This window comes from Xenia sp. Carnegie-2017, unplaced genomic scaffold, assembly GCF_021976095.1.
Source record: "Xenia sp. Carnegie-2017 unplaced genomic scaffold, XeniaSp_v1 HiC_scaffold_2, whole genome shotgun sequence".
Taxonomy (NCBI): Eukaryota; Metazoa; Cnidaria; class Anthozoa; order Malacalcyonacea; family Xeniidae; genus Xenia; species Xenia sp. Carnegie-2017.
The window spans coordinates 3,628,040-3,654,353 of NW_025813482.1; the positions used below are offsets into that span (position 1 = coordinate 3,628,040).

Genomic DNA, 26,314 nt, shown 5'->3' on the forward strand with positions numbered 1-26,314 from the left:
TTGATCAATCAGTGCATGCCATTTATTGTGTTAATTTTGTAGAATTATATAATTCATATCTAATAAATCATAATGTGTTTTTAGGAGCACCACCTTCAGCGAGCTATTTCTGCCCAGCAGGTCTATGGAGACAAACAACAACTTGTCATCCCTACACCTGAAACCAAACCAATCGATATTGAAACTGCACTAGTTGGTGGAATTGAAGGCGACTTCAAAATGCCAAAGCAGTATATTCATATACAAGGTTAAAGCAATAGTAATAATGTATAAATCTTGTTTGTTTGCTTTTTGTATCATTTACTATGGTATGAATAATGGCATAGCAAGTCGAAATGCATTGAATAGTTAACAACAACTGTACTCGATGTCACATAGGTCACTTTGGATTGAGTCCTAGAGATGATAGTGTCTTTACAAAACCATGTGATTTTACTGAATTGATGCTTCTTTTTGAAGCAGCATCTTATTCATTTGGTGTTATGTATCTGGTCACTATACAACTAATCATTAGGGTATCCAATTTGCATATTTACTTTAGATATGTAAATTTCGAATCATGTTTATACAGTTAGCAAGTAAATAAAAAAATGCATGACATGAGTAAAAAGTCAGGCTGTAGTGGCTATGCCACTGCAATTGTTTATACGAAAGTTTGCTTTTTGGACTTGCCATACTACTGCCTCTCATGTTATTGTGTTTATAAAGTATATATTTTGTTCTGCATAAAATAATGCTTGTGGTGTGTTTTGCAGCACTTGGTGTGGAAGATGAACAACCAGAATATGATATGGATGAGGAAGATTCTGAATGGTTGTCTAGGTTCAACAAAGATAAAGTAATGGCTAGAACCAAATTATGCATTTCAAAATTTATTGCTCACCACTTTTTAATGTTTTCTGTTTCTATCAAACAGGAAAAGGTGTCTTGTGACAAATTTGAGCATATCATTGATAGACTGGAAAAGAGCTCAGGAAATCAGGTATGTTTACCAATAATTATGTCATTAGATTTAGCACAACATATTGTCGTTATTATGGTCAACTGTTTATTATCTTATCATAAGATATCATATTGCTCATTAGTGACACATGTTATGTACTACATATGTAATACTCTAAAATGTAATACATTGTCATCATGACAGTCTCAAACTCAGGCTTTCTCACCATGATGCTAAAACTAACCCCAGGCCAGTGATAGAAGAACTTTTTCTTGTCCCTAAATGTAATAACCCCAGGTATAATACAGTGATAGAAGAACTTATTTCTTGTCCCTAAATAAGTTCTAAAACCCTTGAAACAGTGATAGAAGAACTTTTTTCATGTCCCTAAATAAGTTCTAACCTTAACCCTAACCCTAACCCCAGGCATAAAACAGTGATAGAAGAACTTTTTTCTTGTCCCTAAATAAGTTCTCATCTATATCAGAAAAAACCCCTTTAATTTTGTTGGTTTTATCCCTAGTCAAATTCAAAAAATTAGTTTGTTTTCATCTTTAACGCAACCTTGCCTACATAGACTTTTTACAATTTGGGTAAGGACATGCACACTCACTAAGACTTAAAAGATTCTCCTGCTTCAAGGAGTTTAGCCATGTATGAAATGCTAGTGGTCACACTCTAATCAACCACTACAGTCAAATTTCAAAAATCCTCAAGTGTAGTTATAGGTATTTACTGCTCGTTTCTTACTTCAAATCTATATTTTAGTTACAATGACTGCTCAATGCAGTCTATTGAAAAAAATCTTTTATCTTAAACTGATCTCAATATTTAACTGTATCGGCTGCAGGGATCGCAGAGCAATGTTGCTTGTGAGGTTTAGATCCACCATTATTTTTCCCTTGATAGTTTTATTAGTTCTGATGTATTTTAGTTTGCTCAACATTTTTGTCGAATTTGCATTTTTTTTTGCTTAGAAATATTTGTAGTGTTCAATATTTTCTTGACTTTCAATGATTTATGCTTTATATAATTACAAACTATATAAGCTCACCTCTTCAACGTATATTCAATGTGAAAATACGCACATAAATGTTAGCATGTTTCTTAGCCTATTGTTTCGTTGAATAATTTTGTGGGTTTTATGTTAAACGTGAAAACGATGTTCAGATACTAAATCTTAATATATATGCTGTATAGCTTTTCATTAAAAACTATAAGGACTCGAATTTTAAATTAGTTGCGCTCAGTTTAAGAACCTGCCCAAATTGAAAAATTATACAGAAGAAAGTGATGTATATTGCTAGATAAAAGCATTCAAATTGATAGAATTTGAGGCCATATTCTTGGTTAAAATTTTAACATTGGTCACAAACGTCTTGACTCGGATCAAACTCACAGACTTCTCTAATGTATTATATATATTTTTAAGATAGAAAGAGCCATAAATGTGGTGTCACTTTTTATCGAGTAAACGACGGCAATTTAACATCGCTGCATAATGAGTCTCAACAACTATACTCCTTTCCCTTAACTTAATAAAGATGAATTCCGTTTCTAGAATTTAATATGGAACTGTCCGTTTCATATAATTTTATTCATTGTTATACATTATATAAACCCTACATAAAGTATATAATTTTTTAGGTGTTGTCAATAACTGCAGCCAAAGCTCTAATTAAAGATGAAGAATATTTGGAAGCTGTGTACGATTATTGGGTTAAAAAACACAATAGAAGCAACATGAATGGCTTGATTCCTACTTTAAAATCAGAGAAAAAGGACGCGTCATCCCCCAATGATCCATACATTGCATTTAGACGTAGAATTGAGAAAATGCAGACACGTAAGGTATGTAAGGTGATGGTTTTTTTAAGATTCTTTCATTATCACATCGAATAAGATGACGAATAAGATGAAAATGTACGAATAAGATGCCGACATTGTCAATGTAATGAGTCCTAGTCTGTTTTTCTTTGTTGAATCTATTTTTGCTTCTTACAGTGAGGTTTTTCAAATATTTCAATGAAATCTAATAAGTTATTTTAAATTAATTGCAACAATTTTTTTCATATCTAATTTTACACAGATATCTGTGCGATATTCAGAAAAAATGCTCCATCAATACCAGCCTGTTGCTCATTAAAATCTGTTATTTTTTGCGCATGCGTCATTAACGATTCTATTGTTGCAATTCACGTTTTTTATTTTATTTGTTTTGTACTTCCAATCAATGATCAATACTATTTTTATCGTTTTTTCCCCTTTTAGAACCGGAAAAACGAGGAACTGTCATATGAGAAAATGCTGAAACTTCGGAGAGATCTAAATACTGCATGGTATGGTCATTATTATTGTTCGTATAGAATTATTTTTAATTTAGTGATTCTTGTAGTCCCATAATTTAGAACAGCAGAACACTGCATTGAGATAATTTCAACCTATAAAATTCAAAGGTTTTTAAGCATTTTAGCTGGCAAAGCCTAATGTTTATTTAAAATATGCTCTTTAAATAATTGTGCCGTGTCATTTTTACTAGTACTATTCTTGATATGGTGAAAAGGCGAGAACAACATAAAAAGGATGCTTTGAAAATTACAGTTGACATTTTTGATTACAGGTAAACAGTGTGACAGTTTTACAGCTAGGCGATAGATTACGTTTTTCTTAGTTTGTACATTCACATGTTTATCAAGAAAGTCCGTTGTTTTAGTCCCTAATACAGCTGGGAATGTGTGGGAAAGCTGTTTTACTTTAGCCCTTGTTTTAGCTAATTTGTTTCCTTTTTTTTGTCTGAAAGAACTATCTTTGTAAATCAAATCTGGAGTCTGTTCACCAGTGGTGTAGCCAGTACGCAGATTTGGTCGTGCTATGTTAATTTTTCGATGTTCACCGAATGTAAAAACAATAGATTTCTAAAGAAATAAATTATATTAATGACCTAAATTTACATACCACGACCAAAACTTGCTGGCCAAAAAATGTTCAAAATCTCTTATCGAAATAAACAAGTTATTGTCGATTTCAGTTAACTTTTCAAATGGCGGTTGCCAAGTTACTTTCTAATGTTGCCAATTACATTTCCAAATATGGAATATTCGATATGAACTTGTCAACTTAAGATCACAAGTTGTGCACTTGAGTACTGAAGTTGTGAACTAAAGTTGCGAAGTACTGGCAAACGCGAAAGGTCTTTGTACCCTGTAGACATTTGGCAATGAATCCGTTCAGTAAGCAAGGAAAAGCTTTACCAATAGAAGTAAGAAATGAAATACTTGAAATGTGGTTAAATAACGAGCGTTTGACAAACATTTCGAAACAACTAAACCTACCGTATAGACTATATCAAATATAATAGATCTATGGGTAGACACTGGTTCTATTGCACCTCGCCAGAGCGAACGTGATGTTCGAACCACGCGTACAGTTGACGTTATTGCATACACTGAATATCTAAAAATTAATAAACCATCTATTTACGTAAAAGAGATTCAGCAACACCTAGAAAATAACAAAGTTTGCCTTCCAGCAAACATACCTAGCAGGTCATCCATTAGTAGAATTTTGAATCAAGATCTTGGTTACTCTTACAAGATAATAAGTCAAATTCCTCGAGAGACAGAACGGCCGGACGTTATGCAGAAGTTAGAAGCTTACGTAGCAAATATTTCATTGATTGATTGCAACCTAATGCATTTCTTTGATGAGTCGTCTGTAGTTGTTACGATTGGCAACAGACGTCGAGGGCACAGTAGGCAGGGTACTCCTGCATTTGAAATCCAACGATACTCTTCTAGTGCCACATTTACTGTAAATTTATTACATAATATAAAGTTAACAATTGTTTCTTTTTTTTTATTTTTTTTTGTTTTTTTTGACTCTGAAGATGAATACCGCTAAGGTTGTCGAAACGTCAGTCCACAGCAAACAAAAACAGTCCTTCTTAGGAATATACCAACCTGGACGATCTACATTTACAAACATGTAACGATACTCCCGGGTTCAAACCATTTACTTTTTTACTGTCTTTGTTTTTCATTGGCGTTAGGTTCACGTTAACGTTGAAATTTACTGCATGGCCACCCGGTTGCATTTGCTCATATTCTTTAATTCCTAGAACACCTACATCACCAATCTCGCCTTGCAAAGTTTTCTTGCATGTCGTTAGAGTTATTCCAAGTTGTTCAGCGTCGTTTGTAGTTTCTGCGCGAAGAAGTTATGGTCTGTTCATTTTATATTCAGCATTAATTTTTATCAGCCTGGGGGTTAATGCTTTTATAAATTGGTGCTCACTCTGGCTTTGAAAATTATTAACACCATCTAATTCTTCTTGGAGTTTCTTAATAGTCTCGTGTTTTTGTTTTATATTAAACTTCATTCGATTCATCTCCGCAGAATATTCGGGATGTTTGTCTTTAAAACCACAATAAGTAAACGCGGAACATTTTTCAAGAATGCATGGTTTAGTTTGTGTGTTTCTATGACCTCGGTGGCGGCAGTTGCTGCAAATGACTTTGTAATTACCAATCATTGGTAATTCAGGAACAGTTAAATTCATTGATTCTAATTGCACGTTCATCTCTTCCAACTCTTGTTTGTTGTGATGAATTGAGTCTTCGATTGTCCTTCGCCGATTTTCTAATGAACGTTTAGCGGGTATACATGTATCCTATTTCAGATAGTTAAACGCAACATTATAAATTTATACATTTATTTTTATTGTGACGTCAAGACAACTTTTCGATTGAGATTTTAAAAATTTTAATAACGGTGACTGCTCCTGCAGCAAATCGAGACGAAATTCTAAAATTTTCCTTGTCCCAAGCGCAAGTTCGTATTCTTCAAAAAATGATCAAGGGTTTCATTCCTTAACAGTTTCAGCGACAGTCGTGAAGAAAATTCATTTTCTTTCAAAGCTTTTTCTATTACTTCATGACTTTGTTGCCCAATTTTATCCTTGAAACTATTAAGAAACTCCTCCAATTCATCTGCCATTATCAGTGAACAATTTGTTAAGCTTTTACTTGCCTACACCACAGACCTTTCGCGTATGCCAGTACTTCACAACTTCAGTACTCAAGTACACAACTTGTGAACTTAAGTTGACAAGTTCATATCGAATATTCCATAATTGGAAATGTAATCGCCAACATTAGAAAATAACTTGGCAACCGCCATTTGAAAAGTTAACTGAAATCGACAATAATAGGTTCACGTCAGTAGCCATTATTTGCAGGTCAACATCGTTTCATGATTGCTTTTTTTCTTCCAGATACAAATGCGGCGACTTTGATGGACAATTGTTTACTCAATGTTTGGAGATGTTGAAAATTCAAGACCACAATCATGTTCCTATTTACACTGGAACAACAGCAGCTTCTGGTAATCGTGTTTCTTCTGGCTCTGAAACACATGAAAAAGACGAACGGGTAAGGACACTAGTCACACAACTCATGTGACATTTATTTGCAAATAAAAGATGTTTACTGTATTTGCACAGCCTTATGCAAATCGAGGAGACCTTTGGGAGAACTCGAGAGCTGATCAGTGCAAGCCCGAAACCGAAGATCGAGGGTTGTACGTGCTCGAGAGTTCTCACAAACGTCTCCGAGGTTTGCATTAGCATAAGCCAGGTGGGGAGCACTGCAACTTTATTTGGAAATGCTTTGTTCTGTGTTGGATTTTATAACTTTATATTTACAATGGCATCGTCTTTTAATTTTTAGACAGAGGATGTTAAGTTGAGAAGAGATGTTTTGGCCGAGTTAAGGTATTTCATACTGACTGTGTTTCGCTACTTTCATTGTTTCTTATACGTACTTAAATGTTGGTTCTTGCCCAACAGTGGGGTGTGTAGAAATGCTTCATTTCGTGCGGGCGGATGCAGAAATCAATATAGGTGCCGAATTTTAATCTGTTATTTCTGCTGATAAGTTACTGTATATAAAGATATGTATTTACAGCGCTCATAGGCGATAAATTGATGCAAGAAATTTCCAACGGTTTTTTTCCAAATGCATTGCACTTGCTACCACACAAGAGATTCTTTATTTAAAAACATGATTGACAATTTATTTTTAATTTTATATAATGATTAAATCGAACGAATAATGTTATTGAATAAGGAGCAGATTATTACCACATTTGGAAGTCTCACATCAGAATCAATCAAGGCCCATGTATAAAACTGCTGATCGTTATTGAAAAAACGATAATATTATTTCAACTTTGAAGCAACATTAGGACGCCAATTTTTGGGTGTATATTTATTAATGGCTTCTTCTGATAAAACTTTCTCAGCACGCCACTGTTGCCCGGTCAACTTTAGTCTAACTTATATCCTTATCTTCCAGGAAAAAACGACTTACACCTCAAAATATTGGCAGTCCGTACAATCAAGTAAGTCTTTATTTGCTTTCTTTTTCGTTTCCCTTAGTTACGTGATTCAACAACGTGGCGTTACTTAATGTACAGAACGACTTTCAAAGTAAATTGTGTGATATCCCTAGAAAATTTTTGATTATGCATGTGACTTTTTGCATTACCTAGCCTGAACTGCCTCTCGAACCAGATGATGATTCAGATGAACCAGATGGTATATATTCCTTTAAAAGAAGGCCTGGTTGTCGATACCTTGCGGTAGGTGTACATACTGTGATATTTTGTGAACTATCGCGTTGATTTCATTTCTTTTTCACGAAATTATCTTTTAAATATTAGTGTACGAATATGTATTTTCGTTTCCAATTTTCTAATACCTAATATGTAAAGTTTGTGAATGATGTATGTTTGACAACTGTTATGTGGAAGGTGCCAGTCAGTAGCTTTTCTTTTTCAATTTAAAAATGATTTCCAATGAGTACAAGTAATAAATATCCTCCGCTAAGACACCGATCATTATTACTTTGACTTCATGCAGTCTTACAAGTTTTGTTAAGCTTATGAAAATGCAACTTTTTTTAGCCTCGACTCGAAGGTAGTTGGCCTTGGGAATGTCCCGGACATCCGCGCTACAGATACACATTGACGTCATTATCTAGACCTTCAAGATTGCTCGGTTATGCAAGAAGACGTTTAGGAAGAGGGGGAAGGTTTGAGGAAATAATTTTTTTTGAACCAACCTCTATTTATATTATTACCGTGATGTAGTCGTTACGATGTAGATGTCTTGATTTTGTAAATATTGACAAATTTAAATGTTGATAAAAGCTTTGGGAGAAGAAAATATTCTAAAAAGATTCATTTTAGGTTTACCACTTGTGTATGGTCAAATGTATTATTGTAATTAGGGTGCTGATCGATCGTACAAGTTCCTCCCTTGATGATCGTTTAGAAGAACTTGGATCATTTCTAGATTCATCAGTATCGTTGCGAAATAGTTTTTACGAATCAGATCGTTATAATGATGAACAGAAACCTTCTAGCTGGTTTGTATGCTTTAAACATTTTTTTTTTATAAATGAACAAAATAATGATTTGTCTGATCAAACTGAGAAGTTTTGAAATGTCATATATTTTCATTGATAATTGCGTTTTGAAACCTAGAAAAGGATGTATTTATTACAATTGAGTTTGTAGTTTTCGAACGATTTACCTGTAGAGTATATTACAACTTTATTGCCCCCAATCGCACAACTGGATTATTTTCATGTCGAAACTTTGGAAACTTTTCCTACATGTGCAGATGATAAATAAGTTGCGTCTTTTTGCCTTACCTCAACTCTGAATTTCGTGCCACATTTCTATTATGTCAAACAAATTCGTCTAATTATACAATTCGAGTATTGGATTTTATACCTCTTACAAATCGATATGACATTGTGTATTCAGCCAATCTCTTATAAATGCTGCTATAACGTCTCAGGGCAGCGTATCAAGTCAATTGAATATTGAAAACACAAAATTCCTGATTGAAGTGTATTTTTTACCATTTAGGAGACACTACCGACCTCGAAAACCTAGATTTATGCAATCTTCAATCGATATAACTTTGGCTCATGATGATTCCATTCTTGATGAATGCGTGAAAGATGTTGCAATAGAAAAACAAGAACATAACGATATTCAGGACTATCGACCTAGTCGTAAAATTAGACGAACATTTTCAACCCAACCTACTTCAACATTCACACTCAATTCTTCTTTATCCAACGGTGTTCACCAAAACTCCGATTGTACAGATGATATTTCGCCCGTTGAACGAGACAAGAATGATGTAATCACTAATGGACCTACGGTTAGCAATAACAATTCATCTTTATTATGGAAAGGCAATTCTTCCGCTAGTCGAAACACATTTTCCACTGCTCCTGTGAAGGCTGTTTATGCATTGAACTTCCCTTCGACAACAACGAATATCAATTTAACAAATAACGTACTTAAAGGGAATAACAAAATCGGAGCACTTTCAAATAGTCGAATTCCTGTTACTTCCCGTTTGTCAATCAATCGGCACGGTCAAACGAATAATGTCCTGAATAGAAGGTAATCATTTAGTTATATTCAATTGTCTTATATTAAGTTGTGTTTTCTAAAAAATATTTGTAGTAGTAAAAATATTTGTACAAACTTTTTTTCCTATATTTTCATTTTGTTTTGTAGTAATTCTGTTGATACCATTTTGACCAGTCCGATACACCAAATTCCCAATCAAATCCCGGGCTTAGTAAATGGATCTCCCGCTGTGAAAGGTCAAGGAATCACGTGACACGTACCTAAAGTAAATATATTAGGAATATTGCCTGTACTTTCTTGCACACACGACGTCACACTAGTTTACTGCAAATCATATGTAGAGGCATGTCCTGTCCTGCTAGACGACATCACTCCTATTTAGTCATGTTTGGCATCTTTGTATATTGCACTCTCACAGATACCTCAATCCACAACATTTGTCATCAAATGGCTCACGGCATTACTCCTATTTCACCATCAACGTCCTCATGCATCCGCCTAATGCAACCTTTACCGCTAATACGACACCAATGATTTTGATTTATCTAAAATTGGCCGTCATTGTACTTTACACTTGGCATTTTTATTTACTAAACTATATTTTAAATTCCTGCATTATCTTTCCTTGGGAAACATGAACGACATATGTATCTCACGGGAAGATCAAATGAAGCATTTCTTGTCTTGATAAACCTTCAACATCCTGCCGTCAACATTAGTGTTTCTCATTGCCTATGTTTAATTTTATAAAAGAAAGATTGCGTCGAATAGCAGAAAATGGATGTGCGTTGAAATGTCCATACCTGATTTCTTTTGTCTATTGAGCGACCTTGACTAAACGTACGTCAGAAAGAGATTATACTTTGCGTGGTTGGATTTTCAGTCATGCTATAGTATGAAAATGTAAATTTTCGCACTTGGTTGGATTTGAAAAGGATTAGAGAAATCTTGAGTCCACAGAATGTTGAGCTTTGATAAAACAATCTCATGTTATCAAGTCAATGGCACATGTAGGTTGACAACAATTTCTGCGCCTTAACAATTCCAGTGTGAAAAGGATTTTCATTTGTAAAAAGAGTGCATCAAGGCATTTAAAAGAAAATTTTACATGCCTTAAACTTAAAATGTGAGCTTGACGCCGATGATGCAAATCGTTAATGCAGTTTATCGTTGTAAGAGTATGCCAAACCAATTGATTTAACTTGATTTCGTCTACGTGCGGTGGAGTATAATTTTTCTCATGGAAAATTTTGCATTTCATTTGCTCTTGCATATCTAAAGACCGTAATGCTGAAGTATATAGAGAATTAAATTCTACCATGAATAAGTTAATTCTACATTTGACTTCTGCTAAACTGGCCAATGCAAGTTGTTGAAAGACAGTCTTGCTTTTCTGTGTCAAATTCATAAATCTTTTTCAAAAATTAACTGTTTCATTGAGCACAATGAAAACTAGAGTAGTGTCGGTCAAATTTGAACGCCTAGAGCCGGTTGTTCGTAACTGGTTTAGAGTAAATGCTGTATTTATCAAAGCATGTCATTATCCTGTCACACATTCACCATACAACACTCAGGGTTTTCAATTTCATTTTGAATATACAAGTCATTTATACGTTTTAAAAGAAAATCTAAAATGCAGTTTCAGCTGAACAGTGTACGAACATCCCGCCTCAGGATCCATACTAGCATTTGTCAAAATGGTGAACTACTTATTGAGCTGTATAAATATAAAGTAAAGTGGACAAACTAAGTTAATGTATACTTTTTATCAGTAAAATGATGGAATAAATGTAAATAGTAAATAAGTTCTTATGATCGCACTCTTGTTATTCTTTTAAAACTTATCCTTCCGTAATGCTATCCACGGCTGTTTGCTTTTGCTCGCCACCTCACAATATCTTTTGGCCGGGAGGTGTACAATGAGAATGCGATTCGTATGCAAGACAGTGATTCAGTTTAATAGAAATGGATATTGGAAAAACTTAACATACAACTTTTTTATTTACGGTGAGCTTCTCTCAACAAGCGCGCGCAAATTTGTTGATTTTAGCTGTTTTAGTACAAAAATCTAGTACATTGAGTTGAAGTGGCGTGCAAAAAATTTAATATTTTTAACTATAATATTTTTTGCTCGTTTTGAAAAATTTTCCCTTTAAGATATGACTAAAATTCGCTTTGGGAAGTTGTTCTGTAAAACAATTTTGAGAGCATAACTATTTCGCACAATTTGTTTGGGTAATTTTCAGCGCAATTTCCTGCAAATCCTCGGTAAATTAGATATCAACCGAATAGTTGTGGTATTCTTCCAATTGAAAAGAAGCGCATTTGCATTTCAATGCTATTGCTATATCGTGTATATTTCAGTACACATTCGTGACTAAACGTGACGATGTAATATAGTTAGAAATGTGAGAAATCACTACATGCATCAAAGAAGTGGCTACTGACTGCTATTGGTTACAGTGAATGTCTTAGAAATCTTCGTACCACTCCCAAGTAACAATAAGAATTTTGGAAAGACCACTGAAGAAAACAGGACTAAAAAAGAAGCAGAAGATCATGTACCGACCAAAAGAGGCTGTCATTCCAATGTAATTGTGAAAATTGTGGAGTGAACAACATGGAAAATCTGGTTGATTTATCTTACACCTTGAACAATTATATTAAACAGTCATATTAAAACAATCATATTAAAACTGTAGTTGCAAGAGTTGAAAGATGTGGGCACCAGCTTAGTGACTACTATGGGCCCAGATGGGTGAGCTCACGGGCCCCCTGGCCTAAGGGGGGCCCTGTCAGATCAAAAGATTATTATACAGTGGATTAAAACAAGGAAAATTCCTCAGCATAAACTTACGAACAACCTAAAACTGCGAGCTCGGACAATCTGTATTAATTTCTATTTAGAGTAACCTCTTAGCGTCTCGACTGATGCGTTCTTTACAGCTGATACTATGATTACAGTAATTCCTATATAAATTATTACTTTATTTTTTAGAATAAGGTTAAGGAGGTAGATGGTATTATCTTGTGGTGGTTATTAGATTTTAATATGTTTATCGAAGGAGGCCCCCTTTTAATATTTTTGCCACGGGTAGCCAGTTGTGCTGCTAACCCCACTGGCAGGCACAACAATGTTACTTTTTGTGCAGAGTGAAGATCAATGGTGAAAACATTGCGATCTTGACTACTAGCATTCAGCACCATTTGAAGAATTAACCACAATTACTAGTTTTATTGAAAGCACCCGTTCTATGATGAAGGACCAGAAATTTTATAAGTAAAACATAATGGCAACTGTGTTGGCATTATTTTGCAGAGTTTGTGTTGATAAATAGTGCTCGTCATTTTCAGCTTTACTTTTGGCTAGATTTTCAAAGTTTTTTCCTGTAACTTAGATATACAAACACAGCAAAACAAATGTTGCATTATTGACGAAGGAGAAGCAAACGCGCTTCGTCAATACCTGGTTTAGTGGGTTTAGTCAAGAAATATTTCATAACGTCGTAAGAAACTATTCATTGCTGTGTGACTGTGTCAAAGCGTTCGGTAATGGGAGGAGCGCTGCCACGCTCGAGTCACTCGAGTTAAAAATTGCACGCTTTGATTCATTTTGTCATATTGAGAAAATAGTTAGAAAGTTATATCATGGCTAAAGAGTACAAAAAAATCAATTGTTTTTTAAAAGGCAAAACAATCTACTTTTAGAGCACTTGAAGAGAGGAAAAAATCATAGAAAAGAAATGGTAGCCCCATGAGAGATTTGAACTCTCGACCCCTGGTTTACAAGACCAGTGCTCTAACCCCTGAGCTAATGAGGCATCGCTGGAATGATGTTTAACTTTACGTTATTTTATACTACATATAATATATTAATCCTACACAAGTCACATTTTTTACAGAGATTGCGGAGATTGGCCGATATGGAGATTCGGTTCGGTGAATCAAAATACTCTGATCAAATATGACTGAAGTAATAAAACATGAATATTCATCAAATATATTATCTGCTGAAGAAATTGACGAAGCTCCAGAAGAGTTTGGCACTTTTTCAACGTACGAAGAGTTTCAAACAAGAGCAAGTCGACGAAAAGGTATGAAATAGCTGCAAGTACTTCTATACGAATCTTTATAAGAATCGAAACAGAGTGAATTATGAAATAACTAGAAGACCAAGAAGAGTGCACTGTGCTTCGGCAATGAATCGAGTGATAAAAACTTTCGCTGGAAGTTCACATTGTCTTGACTTGCAAAGCAGGAATGCAATGTTTTCGGTAAACATGAAAATCAATGCAATGGCTTACTTACCAATCCTGTGACCAATTTTTTGATCAATTTATTGCAAAAAATCGGATAGTATTTCCTGTTACAACATTGTTTTAAGCACCAATTTTGTATGTTTAATCTACTTTGATATAATAGTTATTACATACAATGTTTCTATACGTGATGTACTTAGCAATATTTATTTTAAATGGATTATATTATTTAAATATAAGCTACAGTGCTTTATATCATTTCATAATTTGGCTTCGCAGACCGTTGACATGTATTATGATGTATAGCTGGTACCTAATTTTATCAAAAACATGACAAGTTTTAAATTGCAGTGGTATGAGTAAATCTTGACTATGAACATATACTTGACATTTGATTTTTTGCTATTATAGATGTTGGTATGGATGATCCTTTGAGTGCAAAACTTGGGGAATTTGACTTAAATGATCCTGCAAATGAAAATGAAGAACTGCAGGAACATGAACGTTACATGTACATACCTGCTGTGACGAAAGACACTTTAGAGTACGTATGTGTGTTATGAATGATATCTTATAGCTAAGGGAAAACACTGGTTGCTAATGAAACAATGAAATACTTGTTGCAAATGGTATTTGCCAGAAGAAATTTTAAAGGCTGCATTATCAAAAGTTTTGGGATTAAATTGAAGTAAGGAAAACTGCAGACCTGCCAACTATCTTTTCACTGCCAGGAGTCTCCTTGTAGAAAGGTGCTGTCTCCCGTCAGGGAGCTAAAATGTTCCATTAGACTATCATACACTGATTCATTGCTGAACTAAAACTTAAATATTCAAAATAGTGTCCTTGTTACAGCAAATTTGAAACTCGTCCAAGAGATTAGAACATCTGACAACCTTATTTATGCAGAATCCTTCAACTACCATATAAGTGTTTCGTGCCATAATGTTTTTGTGGCTAATTGGTTAGAGGTTAAGACTATGAACAGAAGCATGCATGTTGAAACTGGTGATGTTAAACAGCATTTTTTCCCATTATATTTTCATATCACCATTAATTCAAGGTTATCAGGAAATTTCTTCTTATTTCAGACTTGTCAAAGTTGGCAGCTCTGCAACTGACCAAAATGATGTTTTCTTATGATATACTGTATGTTGTAGGCACATTAGAAAAGAACTTATCATTTTTTCCTTTGTCTTTTTGCTGAATGTGCCAAAGTAAATCTAAGAAGTGATTTCCTAAAATATACCCAACTTTGAAAAACTTTAATCAAGTTATTATTATAGATAACATATCTTTGTGGAGTTGAATTCAAAATCATATTACCAGGATTATTCAAACCAAGGCAGAAAAACTTCTGTGTGTCTTTCAACATTATTTATTGGGATGAGCCAATTTATCAGTACTGCTGAATAATGAGCCGATTAATGTGCATAATTTGAAAGCAGTTAATCAAATTGGCCAATAGGCTTTCTTTAGTGATTGACTCATTGTAAATATCAGTCCAATGTAATCGTGTTTTCCATGCAGATGAAGAGCTGCTATTTACCATTTTAACACAAAATCATAATTGTAGTAAAACTTTGTAGGTGTGAATGGCAGACTTTATTCGGATGTGAAAATTTCAAAAAGGGAGTGAGTATATTAGTTTGTTTGTGGACATTTAGCTCAAATATCATGCTCAAATATCATGTTTTATTTAAACTTAATGTACTGGTAAAATGCATGCAATTACTTTGATATGTTTTTTCACAAGTAAATGATTTGAAAATCACATGCCAAAATTGTGTAGCATTTTTTTTCTGTAGATTTTACACAATAATGACAATATATGTACTCTCTCGATAGTTGATTTTGAATTTTATTATTTTAGCTAAAAAATCTTGCTTATGATGGCAGATTAAGAGATTGTACTAGATTTCGTGGAGTATGTTGGAGGGTATGTGTATTGAACAATTCTTTGTAGAAATCAGTCATAACCATACATGATAATATTTCATTTGATATGATTACAAGTGTATGTATGACATACATATGTCTTGATAATATATGATATACACAGTACTGTGCAAAGTTCTTGGTCGTCCCTAAATACTATAATTTTGTAGAAATGTTGTATTTTATGACTCTTCACAGTTGTATACATTTTTCATGTTACATTCAGCAATTGTTCAAGCATTTATTCCACACAAGCAAGCAATGATTACTATGGTACTAAGACATTTATCAATAATGTAACCAGTCGATATGTTTCATGGCCATCAATACAATTCCATACAACAAAGATGGCTGTTTTGAATACTTCTATGCAATGTTACTTTTGAACTTCTTGAATGTTTTCCAAAGATGTTTAATTGAGCTATCTCCACTGGTCATTTACCATTCTTGTTTTTTTACTTTCTTCAGAAGTTTTTGAGCAACACACAGTCTTATCTTCCACTTCACTGCAATTGTATTCTGGCTGTATTTGTGCACAACAACTGCAGCTGTTTCTTTCACAGCCAATTTTCCTCTCCATCATTTCATTATCAGCTTAGCTTGTCAGAGTCTTTATTCGCCATCTAAGATAAGATATCACAGAGTGTAATATATGACATGTTTTGTGTTGTGTTGTGCTATGTACAGACAGCAGAGTCTGAAATTTATGGTATCTTGATATCCTTACAGTATAATGTTTAGTTATTTTTTCTGTATCCCTATGGATGATGAAATAGAATATATATTACTTTTTGTCTGAGTAGTCAACTTAGTTTTCTATTGATTACATCTAGATTCCATACATATAGTTTGGTATAAGGTTGCTTGACTGAGTATGAACATTTTTTCTTTACTAATAATACTGATTCCTGAGTTTCAGAATGTGATTTAAATTCTCACAATGACAGTTGAAGTTTCTAAGATAATGATCAAATTGGAAGCAATAAAATATTTTGTTTCTATGTAGCTGAAAGTGAATGTGTTAAATTTTAAATTGGGATTTAAGAGGAAACTTGTAGCTGATTTTTTTTGAAATTGTTATTAAAACTTGTAAATAATGGTAATTACATCGTGGATATAATATATTTAGTATAGCGTGTTTGTGTTGGGACATTAAGTGATCCCAACATTTTTGATATTCATACAGTATACTCCCTTGTACTGTAATTTGATCATGTTGGGATTTAACCTTCTCTTTATTAAATGTATTTTGGTTTGCTAGATCTTTCTAGAGTGTCTTCCTGAGGATTCAAATTGTTGGTTAGATGCAGTTAGTGAGTCAAGAAAAACATACAAAAACCTTAAGTCCAAGGTAACACGTTTTGCTTGTCACAAGTATTTGATTGATTTTCAAATTTCAATTTAAAATATCCAAAATAATTTATTAAATGTTTTATTAAAGTTCATAATCAGTAAAAATATTTTCTTCGCCAAATAAGAGAGGATTGAAAAGCAGAAAAACTTACATAATGAAACGTTTTTTGTATGAAATATTTAAAACTGTAATGAAATTTCTATGTAATGTAATTTTTTTCTTTGCTGATTTTTCAGTTGCTCGTTGATCCATATTCTAACGTTTTGAGTAAAGAAAATGTACAAGTTTTTAATCCATTGTCTCAAGAAAGTGATGTAAGTTAAAAGATGCAAATGAAAGATACACAACTTGTTCATTAAACTATAAAAATAATTTTATAATAAAAATGCACTTTATGCTTTTGGGAAACCAATTTATACATTATAGTACATTTGCAGAGTCCTTGGACTCAATACTTCGAAGATAAAAAGTTACATGAAGTAATTCATCAAGACCTTGATCGGCTGTTAGTATATTCGACCATATCCAAACCATGATTGTATTGCTATAGCTACATAAAAAAGCTTGACTTTTGTTTGTTATACATAGATTTCCTGGAATGCATTACTCCAATCTAAAAAATAAAGTAAGTCGTAAAGAGTTCTACATCAGTAGAAGATCTCTTCATTACGTGTTGTCTGCGTTCGCCCTTTAATAGCAGATTTTTTTATATTGAGTTGTTTCTCAAACTTACGTAATTCTTTTCTAGAGACATTTTGCTGCATATTTTGTTTTGTTATGCAAGAACGAATCCTAACGTTGGCTACAAACAAGTATGTTTTTACCGTCAAATGTACGAGATCTTATACTTAGATATGTTTATAAATGCACGAGAAATTACATATAAAAATGATAGCATTTTTGCTGATATTTCTTACATGCACACGATTTTTTCGTAAATAGAAAACGTTGTAAACCATTGTACAATTGTTTTAGACGACAAATTTTACAAAAACATATTGGCAAATCTTGTGTTTAAAAATCTCGTGTTGATTAAGATTTTTGTGAAGTTGAGATGTAGCATTTGATGATTGATTGGTTGATTTAAACTGACAGGAGTTTCTGTACAAAGATTTTTATCAATCATTTTTGATGTAGTTTCATTTTTTTGTCACGTGTCATGTCATCTTTTCGCATGATGCTGTTATAAATGTTGGTTTGAAATTTCCCTGTTTGTTTTCATTCTGACTTTTTTAAGGGAATGCATGAAATATTGGCTCCTATCGTGTTTGTATTGGAATATGATCGGAAGTATATGAATTTCTGGATAGTTCGGACAAGTAAGTGACGAGATCAGGCTAGCGTTCGAGGCTTGGAAACTAAGAATATTTTTGTACTGTGTGTTGAAGATCGGAGTTCGGCTGTTTGGTTTACATTTTCACTTATTGAGCATATTTTTACGATCGACTTCATATTTTGAATTTTGGCAAAAGAAACACGTTAAAATAATTCATGTTGAAAATACGTAGACTAAAAAATTCAATGAAAATATTTCCATGTCTTAGCTATACAACAGCATGGTAAGAGCTGAGTTAAAGAACTATGTAAAGGCAAAAGTCATATCACTATTCATATGAAATAACAGCATGAGCTGTAATCGAAAAATCTACCATTTGAAATGAGCATTAAACAAATAAGCAATTACCAAATTGGCAATTACCTATTTTCATAAATTGATTTACCTAATCATAGTATGAGAATGGTTTCATAACGCTTTGTTACTTATAAAAATACAATGGGACAAAATGAACACAATCCATTACAATTTGCGAGAAAAGTCCGAATACGAAAAACCAAACCTGCTGCCTTATTTGAACCCCATAGGCTCATATTCGCCTGCTGATTTGCACTGCTCCGTCTATATTAGCTTGCAGATTTGAACTGGGGGTTCCATTTTGAATCAATGGTCCAAATCTTCAGGGACATCAAGGCTAAAAAGCAATAGTTTGCAGAACACGAGAATATTTTAGCTTGATCATCTTGTTGGTTAGATAAACCTAATGGAATTTCTTATGTTGCGGCATCTAAAATAATTGCAATAAAATCCGGTGGCTTAGTTTGATCAAAATTAAGTTTAATGATCAGTTTTAGGCTAAAGTTTCCTTACTTTCTTGTTGCGTATATTTATTTTGTTTATTATTTTAGTAAATTAATGAAGAATTTGATCAACCCCGAGTTCCTCGAAAGTGATGCATTGTAAGTTAGCATGAGTTTTGCATCGATTTATTTTCGATTAAAAAGTCTGACATATTTACCCAACGACACCCACAAGGGAGCCACCGAAATCTAATCTAAACTAAGCTGACCGGGTAACATCTTATAAAAACTAGAGTACATACCCCCTTCCTACCAAATACTTTCTCACAAGGGCTTTGTTCGAAATTCGTGATGGTCCGATATGTTGGACGTTGTGTATTAAAGGGTTAATGTGTGTTGTTGCAATTTTCAGCTGTTTATTTGAGCGTTTGATGGACGTTATTGAGCCGTGGTATGCACGAGGAGACTTACCTTCCATTCCATCTAAGCAGGTAGGATTTTCTTTAAATTTACCATTAACAAGTATGTTTTAAACTACCTTCCCATCATGTTGTTATGAATATTGTACATCGTTTCTTGTTTATTATTTTCCCGCTATGTGAACAAACATGCAGACATTCATGCTGTTTTTAACCAAGATTCGTGCGAGTTTCGTTATTTACGACAGTAGGAAGAGAATGAAAAATAGCCATGGTAGTTGGGAATCCCTTCAGTAGCATTCCATATCTTCATGTTAATCTATGATATTCCTCCTCTAAACAAATTTTTTCTTTGCAGACATTTGATCCTAGTATTGTCCCTTTTATGGAGGAGCAACCGTTATTACCAGTCAGTTGAGCAATGATTCTCGGCTTCTCTGAATTTCTTGTATAACTTTTTCGTTTCTCTTTAGCCGACTGTCGTGCGAAAACTTAATCGAATACAAGAAAATATGCTCAAAAAATATGATACGGTTCTTTACAACCATTTACGAGATATGAATATTGAACCACAACTTTATGGCTTGTACGTATTACTTGAACTTTTTCTTGTCTTGTATATTATGCAGACTCGTCAATAGAACTATAGAAAGATAATAGTTTATCTATATATTATCGATAATGATGCAATTACCTTGATGGTTTTTGATGTTTGCTGTTGCATTGTGACGAGTGGCGAAATGTTATTGGCTGTTATAGTTGTTACATGTTTGTAAATGTAGATCGTCCAGGTTGTTATAGTCCTGACGTCAGTCAACAACGACAAAACAGTCCTTCTCGAGACTATACCCACCTGGACGATCTACATTTACAAACATGTAACGATACTCCCGGGTTCAAACCATTTACTTTGTTATAGTTGTCTTGTTCAGAAATTCTTAAGACATTTTGTCAAGGTCATGGAAAGTTTCCGAAATCATTGTTTTTACGGTAAATCATATGACATTTGAATGCCGGTTGTGTAAAGGATCTTACTCTGGAGCACCCGTTTCTTTTTCGAAAAGCGTTATATATCAAAACCATTGATCAGTCCACGAATCTTGGAAGGCGCGAGAGGCAGTGTGTAGCTTTCAAATGTATATGCAATTCAGACGTGAATATTGAGTAAATCTTCGAGAATGTGCGCTTTATATAAATTTTGTTATGTATACTGCGCTTTATAGGATCCACATGGATTATGCTTTATAATTAATATTATTCATCACTTATTGAATGCTACCGAGGTAAACAGCGTGTCTTGTTTATTCAAGATTTTCAATGAGTAAACTAACAACAACGTAAATTAATGAAATTTTTATTTTCCCTCAAGAAAATTTAAATAAATAAGATACTCAGTGTTTTTATATAATGTTTCCGTTCTTTTTTGGTCAAAGTCAGATGCTATCCATTGTCCTTTTCCAACTTTTGCAACATCATTTATCATTTAATCATTCAAAGTGTTAATTTTATCGCGTATTCCAGTAATACGGCTGATTTTATTCCAGTAATACGGCTGATTTTATTCCAGTAATACTGATTTTATTCCAGTAATATAGCGAAATTATTCAAAGAAATCAGAAATGTTTTCAATGAGCTATTTTAAGTTAATTAAGTTAATTAATAAACTAGATTTCATTTGAAATGTATTTAATATAACAAGATATGTAATAGTTCCAAACTTCTAATTTCAAAGTCGTAGCCAGTACACGAAGCAATTAAAACATTGTTAGAATTTCGGTTTTGAGAAAACTTTAGCGGGGTTTGTTTAGAAGGGACAAATTAAAAGGCGTAGAAAATGCAAAGTGTGTTAAGATTGTACTTTGCATCGAGAACGACTTTGTAGACTTTATATCGTTTTTCTGGTTGATTTATTCTAGACGATGGGTACGATTGTTGTATGGTCGTGAGTTTACTACGATGGAAGATATTTTAACCCTTTGGGATGGTATATTTGCTGATGGTCTCTCTTTGGATTTAGTCGACTACGTCTATTTATCGTTGGTATGCAGCAAAGAAGAAAATGTAACAACACTTATTATTTATTTTGTGTGCACTTTATTAAGATATAACCCATTACAGTAACAGTTGTTAACGGACTAATGGAGTTGTATTAACAATGAATTACCAACTCACTTTACTGACGCTTTTGTGTTTGAAATCTTTTTTATAGTGTTATCATCGGATCATTTTGGATGCATTACTATATTGATGAAAACACCATATTGTAGAAAAGATGCTAAATTAGTAGTGTTAGAAGCAAAGCATATGAGAGATACCAGAGTGAGTAAAGTATCACATCATGCATCCAGTCTCATTGACACATGATGATTTGTAGTAGATCCCGGACGTTTTACGTCACTAACTATGACGCATTGACGTCACCAACCGTTACGTTTTACGTCAATAACCGCGCTCACGTCAATAACCGCGGGACTTTCGTGTCACTAACTATGACGCAACAACATTTTATTAACTGACTGAAATTGTTTTTTTTACAAAATGAAATAATGTAACTCTGACCGATTTTATTAAAGTGAAACTATGACTTTATTTATTTTTTTATGATGTAAAACTTTATAACACAGAGAGTGTTTTACGCAAAATTTCCAACGAAATTTTTTTATATTTTACTGTTTTGTGAGCGTTTAAAGTCGATTCGTTCTTGTACCATGAACGTTATTCTAAAAACCGGAAACCGCGACTAGTGTGACGTAGATAGGGTAACACTTCAGCTCCGAAACGTGTTTACATCTATAAAATAATACTACAGTTATGCAGTTTTGCGAAGGTTTTGAGATATTTATTTGTTTATTTGACAGCTTTCAATAAAATCAACGTCTTTCGTGAAATTTTGACACGCTCATCGCCAAAAAATGGTATAAGATGAACTGAAATACCCCCTTTTTTTTTGTCTGAAAAATTGCTACAGCCAACTGCCACGAACCTTTTTCGCATAATTACCTTTGAAATTCAACGAGAAAACACTTTCACCAACTATTTGTTATTCAAACACATGCTTGAAGATGTGAACAGATTACCCTATCTACGTCACGCTCTCAAACACGCCGTGGAACAAAACGGCAATAAAAAATGACATTTTTAAACCTCCATAAAAAGATAAATAGTCCCTCGAATTGATTTTTTTCTTTTTACAGTCACACCACGCAGTCAAATTTTCTTAAATGAAAGAAAACACGAAGATCATAGTTCCACTTTAACTTTGTCTCTGAGATATTGGCGGCTCAAGTGAATTTGTTTTAATGTATTTTGAATATTTTTCTAGCTTGATCCTAAAAGAAAAATGGATTATCTGGCAAAAGAACAACTAAAGTCATCTGTCGCTCCTGAGTTTCCCGTGTGTATTGCCTATTTTGAATAATTTAAGTGGAAATTGTTGGAATTTTGAACAATTTGTATTTCTGTTAAATTTCTATCTTTAGACTTAATGGTGCATTGTGTAATATGAGACAATATATTTTGATATTCACAAATAATAGTTTTTTCCTATTTCTCGAAGAACTATTACTGGTTCCTACTTTTTTCATGCTACTTTTTATAGTTTAACTACAGTCAAGTCTGTAATTTTCTTGTGCTTACTTTCATTGGTCAAAGTTAATCTACAAAATAGTTCAAATACGCATGCGCGACTTCTTCATTCAATCAAAATGAATTATTGCAGAACCAAGATGCTTTTCATTCAAGAATAACGAATGGATTACAGGCTGTTTTGCGAGGCACCAGACAAATTCCATCAAAGAGAGGACCGGAAATCAATGATACATACAATGCTGAAAACAGATTGGAAAATAAATCCTCTGGTAATGAAAAAAAGAAACCAGTTGAAATGAAGGGTAAATATCTTGATTTCATCATCATCAGTTTTTTTTATCAAAAAGTATAATGCTGAAATGGAAAAAACTTTGAACGAAATTATTTTCGTGTAATGTTGTTTGTTCAATATTTATACTATCTGGCAAAAATTTCTTGGAGTCTGGAAATATTTTTCTTTATGGTGAATGTTCACATGATTTTGTTTATTTTAATCACTGTTGACGAAGAATTTTGTGCATTGTTGTAATATTGCGAACAATTTAGAGAACAACAAGTCATCCCCGTCATCCCACATGTTCCCCAGTGATCCTGATGATGAAGATTTATTTATGATGTCACCAAGATCCAACAGAACATCTGCCAGTACGGCGTTTTTATCAAAACTATCATCGAAAGTTCGTCATCCAAGTCGAACTGATATCACTGCTTTACAGCAAGTATGTAGAAACTGTGAAATTGTTTTCTTCTGATGTGTAGAAACTGTGCAATTGTTTTCTTCTGATGTGTAGAAACTGTGTATTTGTTTTCTTCTGATGTGTAGAAACTGTGCAATTGTTTTCTTCTGATGTGTAGAAATTGTGCAATTGTTTTCTTCTGATGTGTAGAAACTGTGAAATTGTTTTCTTCTGATGTGTAGAAACTGTGTATTTGTTTTCTTCTGATGTGTAGAAACTGTGCAATTGTTTTCTTCTGATGTGTAGAAACTGTGCAATTGTTTTCTTCTGATGTGCTAATTTGTCCTACTTTACAGAATATTTCATATTTGTTGCAGAATGAAAACTTATTTGCATGTGCTCCAAAGCACTTTAATTTACTTTCATATGCAAAAACCAATCGTTGAAATGCCAATATTTTTATTTGAATAGAACTCAGCAAAAACGACAAGCTAAGTCATGACAAAACTAGACTAAATCAAACAAAAACATTAGATAAATCGAATAAACGCCATGTAATTTATTTTCTTAGAGAAATTTGTTATTTCTGGAATTTGTGGCTATATAAAATCAAGTTTATTCTATTATTTTTCAAATTTTGTAAAGGCTGAAAAATTATACTTACATAAAATAAATCAATCTCGTCTACAGCTGCGTGAAAACTTAAATAGTTTTAATGGATTGAGAAAAATTTTTGAAAATATCTTTGCGGCCTTTTGAAAAGTATTTGGTACGTATAAAACTTAGTAACTTGATAAAACACCTTTACTCTTCGTTGAACAGTTGTCGTTACTTAAGAATTTTATTTGAATCACCATGTCTATGAATTTAACAGGGAACATTTAAACAAGCGTGTGTTTGATATTTTTTAGGACCATGAACGTCTTCAAGATCAAGTCTCTCATTTCAAAGCGGAAGTAGATAAACTTCAGTCAATATCGATCTATTGTGGTTCTAAAATGGACACCTACATAAGTACGATGCTTTCATTTATCACTTTTTTATATAAAATATTGATTGGTGCTTGATGTACTTTTTGGCTTTCACTCCTATAATGCCTGTATGATTATTTACAAAATAGCATTAAATGAGGTTATGGCTGTACGAGATAACTTGTAAACTGGAAAATCCGTAACTTGGTAGTTTGAGTGTTTCTTGATACATATTTACCTCTAAAATATAGTGTCTTTGCTAATGTGCTTATTATTTAGATCATCTACAAGAACAAATAACTCAAGATGAGAAATGTATGGATGTTGTATACTTGTCCTTGGCTGGTCTAAAACAGGTAAAACGATGAGCTGAGAAAGTTGTCTTTTATATATCGATATGCTGATACAATATATTGACAACCTGCATCTTCACTATGTGCTTCCAGGTTCGTGACATCTTGAAAGGAACTTTAACTTTTCATGGCTCAACAATCGAACAGGATTCCGAATTCAGTCACATCGACACGGCTATTACATCTCTTACACCCAACACAAAAACCTCAAGTGATAATAAGCTACCGAACTCGTTACCAGTTCCTCTACTTGCGGACTACGGGCATTTTCAAAAGCAGAAGGAAGAATTTATCCTAATCGAATCTAGTGAAGGGCAAAACGATGACTGTGGTGCAAATGAAAGGACGTCTGATAACTTTAAACCTGAGAACGTCGATGATATTTCTTCTGACCTTATTGATTAACCAAATCACTTTCACAGAGATTCATCGATGCCAATTGTTACCAATACTTTTGGCGATTATGGCTCAACATAAGGCTTGCGTGATGTAGTCCTGTAAAAAACATCTGTAATTTACTCTCTTCGCTTTCCAAACTTAGTATATTTTGCATGCTTTCTGATTTTCTGCACAACAAAAGCTTGTTCTCCAACAAACAAATATATCTTGTGGCAAGCGATCTTGCCTTTTTACTCTTGTTCCCGCTAAACAACAATCAGTCGCACAGGCATTCTCCCATTCCAATCTTTCATCGCCATTAGCTTTTTCACCTGTGCGTATGTCTTCTTGTACTGCAATTTATGTTGCTTTTTTCTAATGATTTTCCTTGGTATTTGGAGGGAAAGGGATTCTGGCGATGGAGAGTTATATTACCAAGGATATAAAGTAGCACTCTTACATCTTAAAAGTAACCTGGAAGTACTACATCTCTATGCCAATTTGAATACAGTTGATTTGAATAGTATTGATTCGAGTACTAGTCATGTTGGATATTAAAACATTATTTTGTATAGACTATCGGCCACTCAATGGGAATTAATAATATTCAAAAATAGAATCGTTTCGTTCTTTTTATTTTCTTGTATTGTACTTATCATAATACGAAAAAACTTTTTCGATATAACTTATGTTTTCGATTTACTATTTCTTTCTTTAATGAAGATGGGTTTTCTTTGTTTTACTTCTCCTAAAACTCCTTTCTCGTCGGTCGTCTACATAAAAATACCCACCGTCGTCTCAGCCTGAAGAATAAGGAAGGGGGAGTAGGTAGATATCATTTATTCCAGTACATAAAAATGTTTTGGAGAAATGTCTGCTGCTCCCTCCGCTTTTGAGCAGTTAAAAG

At 33.5% G+C, this 26,314-nt stretch overlaps 3 protein-coding genes, 2 long non-coding RNA genes and 1 other non-coding gene across 7 annotated transcripts in view; 5 read left to right on the plus strand and 1 right to left on the minus strand.

The window, feature by feature from the left end:
- The window catches only part of LOC124440321 (enhancer of polycomb homolog 1-like), a 15,211-nt gene extending 4,099 nt beyond the window's left edge, over window positions 1–11,112 (plus strand). The window contains exons 2-16 of one of the 2 annotated variants that reach the window (XM_046990696.1): window positions 85–247; window positions 756–838; window positions 917–982; window positions 2,591–2,794; window positions 3,215–3,282; window positions 3,483–3,563; window positions 6,216–6,372; window positions 6,670–6,713; window positions 7,297–7,342; window positions 7,493–7,582; window positions 7,907–8,034; window positions 8,233–8,370; window positions 8,879–9,427; window positions 9,545–9,662; window positions 11,037–11,112. In XM_046990696.1, the coding sequence (XP_046846652.1) occupies window positions 85–247; window positions 756–838; window positions 917–982; window positions 2,591–2,794; window positions 3,215–3,282; window positions 3,483–3,563; window positions 6,216–6,372; window positions 6,670–6,713; window positions 7,297–7,342; window positions 7,493–7,582; window positions 7,907–8,034; window positions 8,233–8,370; window positions 8,879–9,427; window positions 9,545–9,650 (1,923 nt within the window). In that variant the 3' untranslated portion in view covers window positions 9,651–9,662; window positions 11,037–11,112. Of the gene's footprint in view, window positions 1–84; window positions 248–755; window positions 839–916; window positions 983–2,590; window positions 2,795–3,214; window positions 3,283–3,482; window positions 3,564–6,215; window positions 6,373–6,669; window positions 6,714–7,296; window positions 7,343–7,492; window positions 7,583–7,906; window positions 8,035–8,232; window positions 8,371–8,878; window positions 9,428–9,544; window positions 10,194–11,036 lie in introns of those variants that run through there. The other variant, XM_046990695.1, reaches the window with a different exon arrangement.
- Window positions 11,113–13,145: 2,033 nt separating this feature from the next.
- Window positions 13,146–13,218, minus strand: Trnat-ugu. The gene has a single exon. It is a non-coding gene; the product is annotated as a tRNA-Thr (tRNA).
- Window positions 13,219–13,314: 96 nt separating this feature from the next.
- Window positions 13,315–17,639, plus strand: LOC124440491 (TBC1 domain family member 5-like). Its single transcript, XM_046990884.1, has 8 exons — window positions 13,315–13,491; window positions 14,068–14,200; window positions 15,243–15,288; window positions 15,527–15,592; window positions 16,853–16,942; window positions 17,182–17,259; window positions 17,383–17,450; window positions 17,534–17,639. Exons 1-8 carry the CDS (start codon window positions 13,362–13,364, stop codon window positions 17,637–17,639), a joined length of 717 nt encoding a protein of 238 aa, XP_046846840.1. The 5' UTR covers window positions 13,315–13,361.
- Window positions 17,640–18,229: 590 nt separating this feature from the next.
- Window positions 18,230–19,868, plus strand: LOC124440153. The gene is made up of 4 exons (XR_006946579.1): window positions 18,230–18,264; window positions 19,130–19,180; window positions 19,434–19,512; window positions 19,799–19,868. It is a non-coding gene; the product is annotated as an uncharacterized LOC124440153 (long non-coding RNA).
- Window positions 19,869–19,924: 56 nt separating this feature from the next.
- On the plus strand, window positions 19,925–21,492 carry LOC124440154. Its single transcript, XR_006946580.1, has 2 exons — window positions 19,925–20,026; window positions 21,357–21,492. It is a non-coding gene; the product is annotated as an uncharacterized LOC124440154 (long non-coding RNA).
- A 92-nt stretch (window positions 21,493–21,584) lies between these two features.
- On the plus strand, window positions 21,585–26,092 carry LOC124440152 (TBC1 domain family member 5-like). The gene is made up of 7 exons (XM_046990488.1): window positions 21,585–21,759; window positions 22,763–22,834; window positions 23,159–23,330; window positions 23,575–23,747; window positions 24,617–24,719; window positions 24,956–25,032; window positions 25,123–26,092. The coding sequence occupies exons 1-7, from the start codon at window positions 21,688–21,690 to the stop codon at window positions 25,432–25,434; spliced, it is 981 nt and encodes a 326-aa protein (XP_046846444.1). The 5' UTR covers window positions 21,585–21,687; the 3' UTR covers window positions 25,435–26,092.
- The last annotated feature ends 222 nt before the right edge of the window (window positions 26,093–26,314 follow it).

What these genes read in the sequence shown, in the direction of transcription:
- LOC124440491 (XM_046990884.1), top strand. Translation starts at nt 13,362, where the DNA reads ATGACTGAAGTAATAAAACATGAATATTCATCAAATATATTATCTGCT. An exon ending in AAGAGCAAGTCGACGAAAAG is followed by an intron (nt 13,492 to 14,067) that starts GTATGAAATAGC and finishes TTGCTATTATAG; the next exon opens with ATGTTGGTATGGATGATCCT. An exon ending in GTGAAAATTTCAAAAAGGGA is followed by an intron (nt 15,289 to 15,526) that starts GTGAGTATATTA and finishes TTATTATTTTAG; the next exon opens with CTAAAAAATCTTGCTTATGA.
- LOC124440152 (XM_046990488.1), top strand. Translation starts at nt 21,688, where the DNA reads ATGAAAACACCATATTGTAGAAAAGATGCTAAATTAGTAGTGTTAGAA. An exon ending in ATATCACTGCTTTACAGCAA is followed by an intron (nt 23,748 to 24,616) that starts GTATGTAGAAAC and finishes GATATTTTTTAG; the next exon opens with GACCATGAACGTCTTCAAGA. An exon ending in CCTTGGCTGGTCTAAAACAG is followed by an intron (nt 25,033 to 25,122) that starts GTAAAACGATGA and finishes ATGTGCTTCCAG; the next exon opens with GTTCGTGACATCTTGAAAGG.